Source organism: Capricornis sumatraensis, chromosome 4 (genome assembly GCF_032405125.1).
Source record: "Capricornis sumatraensis isolate serow.1 chromosome 4, serow.2, whole genome shotgun sequence".
NCBI lineage: Eukaryota > Metazoa > Chordata > Mammalia > Artiodactyla > Bovidae > Capricornis > Capricornis sumatraensis.
In genome coordinates, this window is record NC_091072.1 from 106,698,766 (window position 1) to 106,715,154 (window position 16,389).

A 16,389-nucleotide genomic window follows, 5' to 3' on the forward strand; every position below is an offset into this window, starting at 1 on the left:
CGTACTGGCCGTCAGGACGCCAGGGGGCGGGGCGGGGAGGGGCGAGGCAGGGCCGCGCGCGCCACGTCAAGCGCGCCGCCGCCTGGGCCCTCCCTTCTATGGAGTGCGGAGCGCCAGAGGGGCCTAGCCGCGCGCCCGCAGAGGGTGGGGCGGAGGCGCTTTCTCGTGCGCGCGCGGGCACAAGATGGGGTAGAGCGCGCGCGGCGGCGGCCTTCTCGTGAATTTCCGGGTGTGTTTATTTGCATGCGCGGGGCCGCGACGTTCCAGCTGGGCCGGCAGGCGGGTTTTGAATGCTCTGTGGTCTTGAGGCGGAGAGGCTGCCTTTATTTTTGTGCGGAAGGAGTATGGGAGCCGGCCGTGAGGAGCCTGAGCGGTCAGCGCCCCGCGAGGACTTGAAGTAGCCGCAGCGGCGGAGTCCAGAGTGGCGCCAGGCTCCCGCCCGGCTGCAAGTGCAGCCTGAGGGAAGGAGCCACAGCCCTAGTGACCCTCCTTCCTTTGTGTCTGGGTTGGAGTGATCACCTCGGCGCCGCGGGACTGCGACGGTCGCCTGTGGGGGTGACGGCCCCTTCTCCTCGGGTCGGAGGTTCGCGGGGGGTCTCCAGGTACCCCTTGCTGCGGACGCTCAGGTGAGACATCGGTGAGGTCCGGACCTACCCCGGCCTGTGTCCCTAGCCGGGCATTTTTGTCTGGAAGCCCTGTTGCCTCTGTACCAGCTTGATTTCCCAGTGAGACCCTTGTGCGAAGGTTTGGCTAAGTTTGCGTCTCGCTTTTCTTTCAGAATTGGGTTCTCCGGAGGTTCAGTAGCCAGTTTAAGGGACTTAGAATTCTCGTTCAAGGGATACTTGTTAATCACTCTAATACTGTACCAGGAAGAGAAATGTCTAAAAAGGAACTGGTCAACTGTTACTGTTTTCCTGGATGAAACTGAGCTTTATATTTCACGAGTCCTGACTTTACGTTGATGTGGTTACAAAAGGTGGGACGCTGAGAATTTGTTCATAATGTTTCAATGGGCACAGAGTTTAGGAAAACAACAACATATGAAACTTAATTAGTTTTAAGTTTTCTTTAGTTTTAACTTAATTTCTTTAGTTTTAATAGGGTAGGTAAAGTTGAAAATTAGTTATAAGTGTTCAGTGTCTTTTGCCTTAGTTATTGGAGCTAACCTAAAAAGTTTATTTCTGTTTTTGACAAACCAAATTTTGTTACTGTAAAATTAAGGGACATTTTATGTTTGAGATATCCTCCGTCCATGGGATTTTCCAGGCAAGAGTACTGGAGTGGGGTGCCTTCTCCAAGTTAAATACTGCTGCTAAGTCGCTTCAGTCGTGTCCGACTCTGTGCGACCCCATAGACGGCCTCCTACCAGGCACCCCCGTCCCTGGTATTATCCAGGAAAGAACACTGGAGTGGGTTGCCATTTCCTTCTCCAATAAAAACATAATTGAACACTTAAAAATTACCGTAGCCCTGGTCCTAACCATAGCTTTTTCTTTTATCAGGCAATTTCGTGTCAGTACTGGGAATTTTGTGAATTGACAATAATGGGGAAATGCTTTACTCACCTTTGTATGCAGCTGACACATGTGGTCTTACTTTTTAATCAATCTTGAAGCTTAATCATTATTACTCCTCTTCTGTGTGCTCAAAATTACTTGTGCTTATCTCTCTGCATTCAGTGCATCACATAGTTATCTGCATTTTCCTCTTCTTCCAGCTAGTGAATTCCTTCATGGATATGATTTAATTTCTGTAGATTCAGGGCCCTACACAGGAGGGACTCAAATATTTATTGACTAAATACATTAATAAGCACATTTAGACACTCACTGTAATACATTAGTAGATTCTCTTTAAAAACTTGCAAACATTGTGATCTGGGGTTTATACTCATTGAAAAATTTTCATCATATTTGAAATAAAGTTGGTAGAACTTTGAGTATTATACTATGAAGAGTATTATTCTGTTTTTATGTCCTCCTAATCTAAGAAATGACATCAGAGAATATTTTCTGTTGCTTTGTCATACTTAGCAGCTCAGCTGAAACTCGTGGAGTAAGCCCATGAGAAATGTGTGAAGGCATACCAGCTGACGTCCATCTTGACTGAGAACTAGTACTCAATACTGAGAATGCTCTATTTAGTTTTATGATGGCAAAGAAATCAAGTTTGTAATTATTAGGACTTCGGTATGATCATTGTTTATAAAGTCTTAAAGTAAGTTTTATAATTGTACAAATGATAATGAGTATTGAAAAAAATTAAGATAGTATAGAAAAGAACAGAAAAGAAAGGGGAAAAAGTCCCTAAATCTTGATTCTTGGAAGTAACCCAAACATTTTGTTGAACAGACTTCTAAACATCTCTGTACGTATTTAGATGAGACCAATACATATTTTGTGCTACACATGGGATCATATTTAAAATTTTTTCAGTGATGTGTCATGAGCACCTTTCCATGTCAGTACATGGAGGTGTGTCTTATTTTAAATGGCTGTATAATAGTCCATTGTATATACATACTCTAATTTTTTAAATCCATACTCAGAATAATGGGCATTTAGTTTGTTTTAATCTTTTTAATCTTATCTAAACACTCTTTTAACTCTTTGTGGATATCTTTTGCATATATATATATGACTATCTCTTTGAGGTAAACTCCTAGAAGTGGGATTTCTGGTTTAAAGAGAATACTTACTTTAAATACATCATACATGGCCTTCCAGAAAAGTTGCATCCACTTTGTACTCCCCTCAGGTACTTTTTTTTTAAACTTTTTATTTTGTGTTGGAGTGAAACAGTGTCAGACTTTATTTTGGGGGGCTCCAAAATCACTGCAGATGGTGACTGCAGCCATGAAATTAAAAGATGCTTACTCCTTGGAAGGAAAGTTGACCAACCTGGATAGCATATTCAGAAGCAGAGACATTACTTTGCCGACTAAGGTCCGTTTAGTCAAGGCTATGGTTTTTCCTGTGGTCATGTATGGATGTGAGAGTTGGACTGTGAAGAAGGCTGAGCACCGAAGAATTGATGCTTTTGAACTATGGTGTTGGAGAGGACTCTTGAGAGTCCCTTGGACTGCAAGGAGATCCAACCAGTCCATTCTGAAGGAGATCAGCCTTGTGATTTCTTTGGAAGGAATGATGCTAAAGCTGAAGCTCCAATACTTTGGCCACCTCATGGGAAGAGTTGACTCATTGGAGAAGACTCTGATACTGGGAGGGATTGGGGGCAGGAGGAGAAGGGGATGACCGAGGATGAGATGGCTGGATGGCATCACTGACTCGATGGATGTGAGTCTGAGTGAACTCCGGGAGTTGGTGATGGACAGGGAGGTCTGGTGTGCTGTGATTCATGGGGTCGCAAAGAGTCGGACACGACTGAGCAACTGAACTGAACTGATAGCTAATAAACCAACCCATTCTAGTATTCTCGCCTGGAGAATTTCGTGGACAGAGGAGCCTGGTGGGCTTGAGTCCATGGGGTGGCAAAGAGTTGGACGGGACTGAAGCCACTTAGCACACAGACACATAGTTAATTAACAATGTTGAGATAGTTTCAGGTGGACAGCTAAGGGGCTCAGCTACACATACACCTATATCCATTCTCCTTGAAATTCTCTTCCCATCCAGGCTGTCATATAACATTGAGCAGAGTTCCCTGTGCTATACAATAGGTCCTTGTTGGTTATCTGTTTTAAATATAGCACTGTGTACATGTCTATCACCAAATGCCCTATCTCTCCTCAGGTATCTTAAAAGAATACTAATTTCCTCACATTTTTGAAAGCATTGGATTTTGTTTATTTTAAAAAAATTTTGCAGAAATAAGATTCTTTCTTTATATTTTTCAATACCAGTGAGGTTATACCTCTTTTCATATCTTTATTTGCCTGATAAGAATTTGATGTTTTGCCTGTAGCTCATGGTTGACAGCTCAGAGAAAGAAAAAATTGAGGGAAGATGGATGCAAAAGCTCGAAATTGTTTGCTTCAACATCGAGAAGCCTTGGAAAGGGACATCAAAACATCCTACATCATGGATCACATGATTAGTAATGGAGTTTTAACAGTGTCAGAGGAGGAAAAAGTGAAAAATGAGGTAAAGCCCTCTGAGGCAGTCTATGCTTTCTTTTTGATTTTTAAAAAATTCAGTCTGTACTTTCTTAAAAATTTTTAGAATTTATTTCAAAATTTGTACTGGTGTCCACTAATTTATGTTGCAAATATATTCTTTATAGTATACTGAATTACTTTTTTTTTTTTTAAGCCCACCCAACGGCAACGAGCAGCTATGCTAATTAAAATGATACTTAAAAAAGATAATCATTCCTATATATCATTCTACAATGCTCTACTTCATGAAGGTTACAAAGATCTTGCTGCCCTGCTGCATGGTGGCATTCCTGTCGTCTCTTCTTCAGATGGCAAAGATTCAGTTAGTGGAATAACTTCATATGGTTTGTATCCGTGATGCCTTCTATCACAATGGCTATGTGGCTGAAGTTTTGTTTTATTATAGATGGTGTCTGCTGGAGAGACTTATCAGTTCAGTGAAACGTGCAAAAATTATAGTCTTGTTTTCCAATTCAGATGTTTTTATTTGTGTCCATATTACTTTCTCATTTCCTTACCCAGTGAACTATCTACTGCTGAGATAATAATATACCTTAATTTTTAGAGATAATAAGATAATTTATAAGCCTTTAAATTTTTCTCCAGTTGTGTGTTTACCAAGTTCGAGCATAGGAAAGAGCAAATCTTTAGAAATCTATGTTCTTGAAAGCAATTCCATATTCCTTCCTTTACTCTCTCTTCTCAATCTTTAGTATGAGAAAAAGATTGGAGAGTTAGAGAGGGAGAGGATGAGTAAGGGCAGGTATAAATGGAGATTTTCCTTGCTCTGTAGTCATCTTGAAGGGTGTATCTTTTGTTCTGAGAAATCAGAAAGTTAAAGTTAATATGCTAGCCATGTTTTCTTCTGTTGAAAATTCTGGCGGAGATCTCAACCAGAGATCTTTTTGGTTTTTATGGAATTACTTGAGTAACCATTTCAAAGTTCTCGTCATTCATGCTTGTTTTGTTTTGGATTTCAGTAAGGACAGTCCTGTGTGAAGGTGGAGTACCACAGAGGCCCGTTGTTTTTGTTACTAGGAAGAAGCTAGTGAATGCAATTCAGCAGAAGCTCTCCAAACTGAATGGTGAACCGGGATGGGTCACCATATATGGAATGGCAGGTTGTGGGAAATCTGTATTAGCTGCAGAAGCTGTTCGAGATCATTCTTTCCTAGAAGGTAAGTTTTGACTACCATTGCTGGCTAAGAAGATATTGTTTAGGTGTTGCATTAGCTTCCTATTGCTGATATAACAAATTACCAAAGCTTTTGGTGACTTAAAACACACAGATATTACCGTTGTAGTTCTGGAGGTCAGAAGATCAAATAGCTCTTACTGGGCTAAAATGAAAGTGTCAGCAGTGCTTAACTCATTTTTGAGGCTCAGGGAGAATCCTTTCCCTTCCATTTCCCTCCTTCTAGAGGTGCCCTGCATTCCTTAACTCACAGTCCTTTTTCTTATTTTCAAAGCTGGGAGTACATAACATCTTCAGATCTTTCTCTCTCCTCTGATCTTTGCTTCTGTCATCACATCTGCTCTGACCTTCTTGCCTCCCTCTTACAAGGGCCCTTGTGATTATATTGGGCCAAATGGATAATCCAGGATAATGTCATCTAAAAATCCTTAATTTAAGTGCACTTGCAAAGTCTCTCTTTGCTGTGTAAGGGGCCATATATACAAATTCTGTGGAATAGGTTGTGGACATCATGTGGAAGGGAGGGGCAGTTTTCTACCTACCACAGGGGATTAAATTTGAATTTAATTTTCTACCTCACCTGTCACAATGAGGCTTGACTACCCAGGCCAGTAAGTTCATGTGTTATCATTTGGCACTCATTAACCCTGGAATGCGGAGAAGGCAATGGCACCCCGCTCCAGTACTCTTGCCTGGAAAATCCAATGGATGGAGGAGCCTGGTGGGCTACAGTCCATGGGGTCGCATAGAGTCGGACACAACTGAGCAACTTCACTTTCACTTTTCACTTTCATGTACTGGAGAAGGAAATGGCAACCTACTCCAATGTTCTTGCCTGGAGAATCCCAGGGACGGGGGAGCCTGGTGGGCCGCCATCTGTGGGGTCGCACACAGTCGGAGACGACTGAAGCGACTTAGCAGCAGCAGCAGGAGCAATCCTGGAATGAAACTAGTTCCCTTGTATCTTAATTGAAATTTTTAAAATTTATTTGGCTGTGTAGGGTCTTAGTTGCATCATGTAGTATGTTTCATTGTGGTGCATGGACTCTAGTTGTGGTGCTCAGACTCAGTTGTGTTTCTCAGATTTAGTAGTTGTGGTTCATGGGCTTAGTTTCTCCTTGACATGTGGGATCTTATTTCCTCGATCAGAGATTGAACCTGAGTCCTCTGCCTAGCAAGGTGGATTCTAAACCATTGGACCACCAGGAAAGTCCTTCCCGTTGACTGCCCCCCATCTTAATAATTGAGGGAATTGTATGGTTGAAAAAGTGTCTTGACAGGTTGTCCAGCTTGTATCCTTGCCTTTCAACAGTACTGTACTAACATAGCTTCCTGGCAGTCCAGTGTTCTTGCAGAGTGCTGTAGGGAAGATTGTTGGAAACGCAGTTCAGTTAACGCCTTCCTGGGGTGATTCTTGTATTTGGCATCCTGAATCATTAATATGAATTTCCTTTCTGCAGTTAATTCTATCATTTATTTACCTTTAAAAATAAAAATCTTTAGTAACTTATCTTATGTGTAACTCCAAGAAAAAAAAATTGGAAGTTGACTGTAGCAACCAATGAATTTTTCCAGGCAGGCTTTATAGATTCATTAGCTATCTGGCAACTGATTTTCCTTGCTTCAGATATTCATGTAGTCAGTAAGTGTTTGAGAATCTGTTACAGATTTTGGCATTGTTTTGGGCAAAATCCAGAAAGAAAGCATAGCCTATGCATCTAAGAAATTTACTTACAGTCTGGTAGGAGAGGAAGACAGGTTAACTATGATATATGTGATAAACTGAACATTAGAAACAAGTATAACGTACCTACAAAGTTAGAATAAAGGAAGGACACTTTCCATCAGGGGAGGAGAATGAGCAGGCCAGGATGAGATGACATTTTAGCTGGAGTTTGAAGAATAGAAACAAGTTTGGCAGGCGAACTCAGCAAGGATGGGAGAGTGGAGAAGGTGGGAAGGGAGTTGGGTAGTTACCAGACTGAGGAAGGTCAGACTGTGCTGCAGAGGGCTTAGGACATGTGGCAGGTGCACTGCTGACCCAAATGAGTCCCGGAGGTTCTCAGGGTATTCCCTAGCAGGAATTTCATATAGCGTCCTCAGTCTTTGGTTGCCTCCAGCCATTAGTGAGTTATGGGGAATTTAAAAAGATAGTTCCCGACTTCTAGTGGTTAAGCTATTTGTTGTTGTTGTTTACAATATGTAATCACCAGTTAAAATAGTCTGTGAGGAGGACTTCCCTGGTGGCCCAGTAGTTAAGAAACCATCTGCCAGTGCAGGTGACGCAAGTTTGATGCCTGGTCCGGGAAGATTCCACATGCCGAGGAGTATCTAAGCCTGTGTGCCGTGGGACCTGTGCTCTGCAAAGAGAGAAGCCACCACGGTAGAGGCCTACACACCACGCCTAGAGAGTAGCCCCTGCCCACTGCAGCTAGACAAAGCCTGAGAGAAGACCCAGGGCAGCAGGAAAAAAAAGCAAAGAAAGTTTATGATGAGATGACACAATGAGTGGCGTAAATGGTAAGCACCTGAGAGTTTTAGAAAGTTGGAGGCTGGGGCACAGCTTTTGTACACACCTGGTTTTAATTTATACGTCACAGCCTTTGTTAATGGTGTTGATCATACTCTTGTCAGAAATATGCCTGATTCCTAAACCCTGGATCATACTCTTGTCAGAAATATGCCTGATTCCTAAACCCTGGTTGTTTTGTTTTCATAGAGAAGTTTTAGGTGACTCAGAGCTATGCAAATCTCAGGGCCAAGGATTTATTTATTCACTTTTTTTTAACCTCTCCTGCAAAGTTGATCACCAAGGATATTTCAGGATAAAATTGGTTAAATTTGTTTAGTGTGAAGTAATGGTTTTTGTTTCAATATAATCATAAATTTCCTTTAAAATATACCAATTTTTAGGGTTAAAAGTGCTCTTTAGTGCTATTTAAATCACTCAATATTATTGGGGTGCATTTTTAATTTTAGGGGTTAAAATTGACCAACAACCTATGGAATTAATTACCTAAGAATCATATTATATAAAAGGTAGTCTTGGAATAGATTTTAACCACTTTGTTTTGAGAAAAGATCAGGGATACTGGCAATTTTCTAGTGTATAATGAGCTTAATTTGTATTCCTAATAAGCATTAGTGAGATCTCAAGTACAGAGGGATGAGTAAATCATATTCTTTAATTTACAGCTTATTTTCATATTAAGTCTATCTGAGTTTCTTAGTGTGTACATTTCCTTAAAAAAAAAGTCCCATTCTCATTTCCCTTTCCCTCCTCTAAAGGAAAACGCACTCCTCCTCTGTGTCTCCTCTATGCAACTACAACACTACTTCATTTCTGACACTAGATATATCAGTTTTCCACATATCCAGCAATTCTTCAATACCTGCTGAGAGTCCTATGGTTGAATTCATTTCTGATGCTACCTACCGGAGATAATATCAGATCACACCAGCCTCCCCCACCCCAACCCTTTCAGATGACAGTTGCCAGTCCAGGTTGTTACCTGTGCTTCTGAACTATACCTACTAGATTACTGGTTTATTAGACAAGCATAAGGGGCTTCCCAGGTGGCTCTAGTGGTAAAGAAGCCTCCTGCCAATGCAGGAGATGTAAGAGATGCAGGTTTGATCTCTGGGTTGGGAAGGTCCCCTGGAGGAGGGCACAGCAATCCCCTCCAGTGTTCTTGCCTGGAGAATCCCATGTACAGAGGAGCCTGGTGGACTACAGTCCATACGGTTGCAAAGAGTCAGATGTGACTGGTGGGATTTAGCACACACGCATGCATATAAGCATAAAACTCTGGAACAGCCTGACGGAAGAGAAGTGTCAGGCATGATGTATGGGAAAGGCTGTGGAGTCCCTGTGCCCCATGTGGATGCATCACTCTCTGTGTTCTCCCTGTTTTCACCAACCCACATGCTCTGAATCTTACACTTTTGGTTTTTTATGGAGTTTCCAGTTACATAGGTGTAGTTGATTAAATCATTTGTGATTGAATGCAATCTCTAACCACTTCCTTCTCCCCAGAGGTCTGGAGGTGGGACTGAAAGTTCTAGTACTAATCAAGTGTTTGATTCCCCTGGCAAGGTTCCCCTAAATCCCTGGGTATTTAGAGACTTCCCAGAAATTACTTTATTAACATAAACTCAGGTGTAGTTGAAAGGGGCTTATCATATGAGCATAAGACACCATTTCACTTTTATACTGTGGAACAGTTTCAAGAACTGGGAATAAAACTGTTAAAAGATGCACCTAAGGCTCTCACATGGGAAATTATAAGGGATTTAGAGCTATGTGCTAGGAATAGTGACAAAGATCAAATATATATATATTTAATCACAGAATCATACCTCCCCATAGGTGATCATTCTGATGTATTTAATATATGTGTGCATGTGTGCGCTAAGTCACTTTAGTCATTTCTGACTCTCTTAGACCCTCTGGACTGTCATCGTCAGGCTTCTCTGTCCATGGGATTCTCCAGGCGAGAAAACAAGTGGGTTGCCGTTTCCTCCTCCAGGGGATCTTCCTGACCCAGGGATTGAACCCACATGTCTTATGTCTCCTGCATTGGCAGGCAGGTTCTTTACCACTAGCACCACCTGAGAAGCCTACTTAATCTATATTCTTTGTAAATATACAGGATATATAAATACCAGATTTGATTGCCCTCCTATCTGCATTCCTATCAGTAACATGTGATTACTATGTCCTCACTTCCTAGTAATATTAGGTTATCTTCCATCTTTGAGATTATTGACAAGCTATCAGATGTGAAATGATATCTTAGTTTATATTTCTGTGATAACTTGAGCTTGACCATTTCTTTATAAGTTTTTTAGCTTTTTGAGTTTCCTTGTTATGAAGTTTATTGATACCAGTTGTGATATCAATGATACCACATCTTGCTACCACATTTTTTCCCATCTTGTTGCTTTTAAGGAGTTTCTTGAATACTATAGATAGTAGGACTTACTGGGTTTAGACTTGTAAATACTTTCTCCTTGTATCATCTGTATTAACTTTGTCCTGGATGTCCTTGATAGAAATCTTTAATTCTGATGTTTTTTCCATCTTGTTGCTTTTAAGGAGTTTCTTGAATACTATAGATAGTAGGACTTACTGGTTTTAGACTCTGTAAATACTTTCTCCTTATATCATCTGTATTAACTTTGCCCTAGATGTCCTTAACAGAAATCTTTAATTCTGGTGTAGTCAGATTAGTCAACTTTTTTTGCCTTTTAATTTGTGCTTCCTGAATTTTAAGTAGTCCTATTATCCAGTATTATTATTATTATTATCCAGTAATCAGGTATGGATGTGAGAGTTGGATCATAAAGAAGGCTGAGCACTAAAGAATTGATGCTTTCTAATTGTGGTGCTGGAGAAGACTCTTGAGAGTTCCTTGGACAGCAAGGAGATCAAACCAGTCAATCCTGAAGGAAATCAGCCCTGAATATTCATTGGAAGATCTGATGCTGAAGCTCCAATACTTTGGTCGACAGACTTGAAGAGCTGACTTATTGGAAAAGACCCTGACTCTGGGAAAGATTGAGGGCAGGAGGAGAAGGGGGTAACAGAAGTTGGGATGGTTAGATAGCATCACCAACTCAATGGACATGAGTCTGAACAAACTCCAGGTGATAGTGAAGGACAGGGAAGCCTGACATGGGGTCCATGGGGTCACAAAGAGTTGGACACAACTTAGCGACTGACAGCAAGAGTCCTATTATAGTCTTACCATTCATATTTAGCTCTTTAATCTGAAGTCTGCTTTTGCATATCCACTAGTTCAAGAGTAGATACTTCCCTAAAGGTAGAGTTGGACATGACTGAAAGACAACAACAACAAAGATAAATTTTTATCTCTGGAGTTTATGTCTGTCCTAAAATATATGAATATTAGATTTTGCCATTGTTATAAAACCTTATTTTTTCTTTTGAAAGTGCAGGTAACTGTATGGGTTACAAATTTCATTAAAACTGGTTTCTATAGAAACTGTTACCTTAGGGTGGTGTTCGGTATAAATTGACGAACACTGTTAAGTTCTTAACTCTTTTTGTCTATATATTTTTAAGAAACCCAGTTTCCTTTTGAAAGTTCAGCCATTTAATTTGACAAATTAAAAATTAAAAGAGTTGATGAATTTTTCCACCATTTACATGATTGTATTTCGGTGCTGAGTTTCTAAGGACATGAAAGTTTTCTTTAGAGGCTGGCTGTCTGTTTCCTTCCTTCCCAGGACTTCCCTGATGCTATTAGATTATTAATTGCTACCTCAATAAACCTCTTGTGAGATTAGGATGGGTTAATTTTCTCTGAATAAAGGCAGTTTTTTTTTTTGCTTAAATTTCTCTTGAGTAAATTATAGGTACAAGCCTCATTCAAGGCTAAATTGCTCCCTCTTGTGCCCACAGTCAAGATGTTTGGATTCTTTCTGAAATGTGAAATTTATGCTCCCAGTGATAAGTTTGCAGATCAGTTGGTCTTTTGGTCTTTTTTTTTTGCCCTGACCACACCATGAAGCATTCAGGATCCTAGTTCTCTGACCAGGCATCAAACCTGTGCCTTGGAGAAGGAAATGGCACCCCACTCCAATACTCTTGCCTGGAAAATCCCATGGATGGAGGAACCTGGTAGGCTACAGTCCATGGGGTCGCAAAGAGTCAGACACGACTGAGTGACTTCACTTTCACTTTCCTGCAATGAAAGCAGAGAGTCTTAACCACTGGACCAGCAGGGAATAGTCCTGTTTGTCTTTCTCTCCAAGCAATAATTTATTATTTTTCTTGCATGTTAGTAATGCCCTAATTTACTTCTAAGGTTAGGAGAGAGACCTTTGATGTAGATAGTAGGTATTTTGGAGAAGGCATTGGGAACCCACTCCAGTATTCTTGCCTGGAGAATCCCAGGGACGGCAGAACCTGGTGGGCTGCCATCTATGGGGTCGCACAGAGTCAAACACGACTGAATCGACTTAGTAGCAGCAGGTATTTAAATTTAAATCTGCAGAGTTCACTAGCCAGTTGTGTCTGGCTCCTTTCTTTACCTTGTCTTGAACCCCAGGATGAGTTTGAAAAACCTTGAGTAGAAAGCACAAATTAAAGAAAAACCACTTAGGAGCAGCATGTAGTTTAAAACTGTTTTAAATAGTACAGTAGTAGTATTTTCATTTAAAATGAAGTAAAATTTCTTTTCACTTGTCCTTCTTTCCTTTCTCCTAAATTCTTCACCAGAGGTAGTCATGGTTAACAGTTTAGAGTGAGTTTTTCCAAACTTTTTTTTTCCTGTGCATTTACACACATGTACATACACAGAAGAGCTGGACACAACTGAGTGACTGAACACTGTCACCAACACAGAACACAGCTGTAGCACTAAGCAAGGCCCCAGGGATTTACTGTTTCATAACTGTTGACTTTAAGAAGCCTAGAGAACTTCAATAAGCTTTCAGGAGGAAAGAGTAAGACTTATTGGAATTTCCCTGGCAGTTCAGTTGTTAAGAATCCACCTTCCAGTGGGGTTCAATCCCAGGTTGGGGAACTAAGATCACACATGTCTTGAAGCAACTAACCCCGTGTGCTGCAACTACTGAGCCCTCATGATCTAGAGCCCATGCCCTGCAACAAGGGAAGCCACCCAATGAGAAGGCTGCACACCGCAACCAGAGAGTAGCCCCCAGTGGCCTGCATGCAGCAACGAAGACCAAGCGCAGCCAAAATAAAAAACAAAGTGTGGGACTTGTTGTTTACCTTCATCTAAGACATAGGCACTGGTAATCAAACCATGCCTAACAGCCCTGCCTTACCTCAATTATGTAGAGTTCTTTCTTCTGGTCATTTGTCGTCTTTTAGATTCTCATGTAGTTACTACCCATTTCATTGCCAAATTCTGATCTAGGTCCTTTCCTCTCATTCCCAAGCCTCTGCTGTGCCTTCTAGACTTTGTCCTCTGTGGTCAGGAAACTCCTCTATATCATCAACCCTTCTTAGACCTCCTTGTCATATGTGAAATGGGGCCAGTTTTCCTGAGGATACCTCCTTCTCTGTAGCCTTTTTCAGTGGTGTGGTAACCCTTTTCCCTTTCTATTTCGCATATTTCAGCACCAAGAAATGGGTGGATGCTTTTTTTGCTCTTTGTTGCCTCATCTGGGCCTTTAATACTCCTTTCTCCAGCTAAATTTTTTGTCCTTTGAAGTTCGTTTTTCTAATCTTTCCCGGTTATGTTATAGCACTCTGATTGACTGATAATTGGAGTTCTTAGTTATAAATTTTATAAGTCCTCCTTCTGCTGGCGATCTTAGTGATTTATTTGATATCTATGTGGATGAGTCATCCAAAACCTTGACCTCTCAGTTCCTTGATTTGTGTATCTACAGTGACCATTTTCTTCACTCCTCCCTTCAGCCATATAATTTACTGATCACAGGTTGGATCCTGGCCTTTGGCATTACCAGAAATGATACCACTTTTGAAATCTTGACTATAAAATTCTATTCCACCCTGCCTACCTCCATCTATTCTATTTTTCAAGTTCACTACAGTTTTCTGAGTCTTATCCATTAATAGCATAATATCCTTAGCGTTTGTCCCATCAGCCCCCTCTCAGCCTTGGGCCTAGATTTTTATTGCCTATTATTCAGTTGCTCCTCAGTACATACTCTTTAGTTCTCTCCTTATCTTGAATGAAAGCTGATGCCTTCTCTGTGCTCCCTGTTGCTTCATCCAGACTTTATTTCCGTCTTCTTTGCAGAAGAAAGTCACCTGACTGAACTTCAGTTTAAATTCATGATCATACTTTGGCAATTTTACTTAGTTTATTTAGTAATTGTGTAATCATTGTATTGGGCTTCCTTGGTGGCTCAGTGGTAAAGAATCCACCTGCCAGTGCAGGAGACATGGGTTCAGTCCCTGAGTTGGGACAATCCTCTGGAGAAGGAAATGGCAACCCACTCCATTGTTCTTGCCTGGGAAATCCAATGGACAGTGGAGCCTGGCGGCCTTTGGCCCATAGGGTTGCACAGAGTCAGACGTAGCGACTTAGCACACGTGGCTTGATTAACAAAAATGATGACGATGTCAAGTTGACAGTACCAGTAATAATAATGTCTGTTCTTATTATAATGCTTACTAGTTCAAAGCTTAATTATATGAAAGGTGGTCTCATCCATATCACTAATAATCCTGTCATAACCTTTTAACATAGCCAAATCACATATATATTAATTTCTTATAGTAACTGAAATAGGCAGGGGTAAACAGTCTTTTTTTTTCTTTTAATTTAAAAATCTTTAATTCTTACATGCGTTCCCAAACATGAACCCCCCTCCCACCTCCCTCCCCATAACATCTCTCTGGGTCATCCCCATGCACCAGCCCCAAGCATGCTGTATCCTGCGTCAGACATAGACTGGCGATTCGATTCTTACATGATAGTATACATGTTAGAATGCCATTCTCCCAAATCATCCCACCCTCTCCCTCTCCCTCTGAGTCCAAAAGTCCGTTATACACATCTGTGTCTTTTTTGCTGTCTTGCATGCAGGGTCGTCATTGCCATCTTTCTAAATTCCATATATATGTGTTAGTATACTGTATTGGTGTTTTTCTTTCTGGCTTACTTCACTCTGTATAATCGGCTCCAGTTTCATCCATCTCATCAGAACTGATTCAAATGAATTCTTTTTAACGGCTGAGTAATACTCCGTTGTGTATATGTACCACAGCTTTCTTATCGGTGAAGGTCAGCGTCTCAGATCCTGAGAGACTAGCAAGGTCAGGGGTGGGCAGGCAGGTGCAAGGTTATGTCTTCCACAGACTTGGAACCCTGCTCTGCTCCGGCATTGAGGCGTCCAGCGGCAGCTGATGGGGGGCTCCCGCTCGGGGCACGCCAGTGTGGGTTCCCGGGCTTGCTCCTCAGTGTGGTGGGGGAGCCGAGGGGGTAGACAGTCTTATTCTGGTATTGTATATGAAATTGAAGTTAGTGATTTGCTAACGGTATCATAGCTAGTAAGCAGTAGAGCCAGACTTGAGCCTGACTTCTTACTTGAAGTCTCTATATGAGAACCATAATGAACTAGTCATGTGTTCCCAGGAACCACATCAGTGGTTCTCAGTCAGAGGTGATTTTTTTCCCCCCTCAGGGGATATATGACAAACTTCGGAGACATTTTTGATTGACATAACTGGGGGGAGAAAGTGCTGCTGGCATCTAGTGGATAGAGGCCAGGGAGGCTGCTAAACATCCTGTAGTGCTCAAGACAGTTCCCTCACAACAAAGAATTATCTGGCCCAAAATGTCCAGAGTGCTTCTGTTGAGAAACTCTTACACAGTAATCATTGAGGACACAGGACAAAGATTTGAAATTTTGTTTGGTAAGATTTTACTGATATGTAGCAGATTAACACCAAACTTCAGATTATTCACATCTTCAACTTTTCTTAGATTTGGGCTCTGAAGCTCAATAATAGTCCTACAAACAAAATATATACTCTGAATCAAGAGAAGTTTGAAGATGTGATGAAATCGAAGATTGGAACAAATCTTTACTGCTGCTTATCAGTAAAATCTTTCAAAGGGGGACTCCTGTTTTAAGACCTTAAATTTATTTTCCTTTTCCTCACTAGATTGTTTCCCAGGGGGCGTGCATTGGGTGTCAGTTGGGAAACAGGACAAATCTGGGCTTCTGATGAAGCTACAGAACCTTTGCGCACGATTGGATCAGGATGAAAACTTCTCCCAGAGGCTTCCACTTAATATTGAAGAGGCTAAAGACCGTCTCCGCATTCTGATGCTGCGCAAACATCCAAGGTACAGATGGTTGTATTCAGTTGATGTGTGAAGTCCCAGTGAGACTTTACTGACATCTGGAGAACATCATAACCTTTTGCTCTTGGGTAGAAGACTGAAAGAGAACCATTGCTTTTCTGCTCTTTTTCTTGTATTTAAAAAAAAGAAGTGGTTGCCACTGGCGTTTGCATGATACCTGCCATGTTCTCTCTTGTGTACCATTGTAGGCTCTTAAGAGATATTTCCTAAGTAGGTGGTCTTTATTAGAAAAATGCAAA

General features: G+C 41.3%; 1 protein-coding gene across 4 annotated transcripts in view; it reads left to right on the top strand.

The window, feature by feature from the left end:
- Positions 1 to 3,965: 3,965 nt before the first annotated feature.
- APAF1 (apoptotic peptidase activating factor 1) overlaps positions 3,966 to 16,389 on the top strand; it is a 77,341-nt gene continuing 64,917 nt past the window's right edge. For 2 of the 4 annotated variants that reach the window (XM_068971239.1, XM_068971242.1), the window contains exons 1-4: positions 3,966 to 4,103; positions 4,272 to 4,461; positions 5,098 to 5,295; positions 15,949 to 16,132. In XM_068971239.1, coding sequence (XP_068827340.1) covers positions 3,966 to 4,103; positions 4,272 to 4,461; positions 5,098 to 5,295; positions 15,949 to 16,132 — 710 coding nt within the window. The remainder of the gene's footprint in view (positions 4,104 to 4,271; positions 4,462 to 5,097; positions 5,296 to 15,948; positions 16,133 to 16,389) is intronic. The other 2 variants (XM_068971241.1, XM_068971243.1) reach the window with 1 other exon arrangement.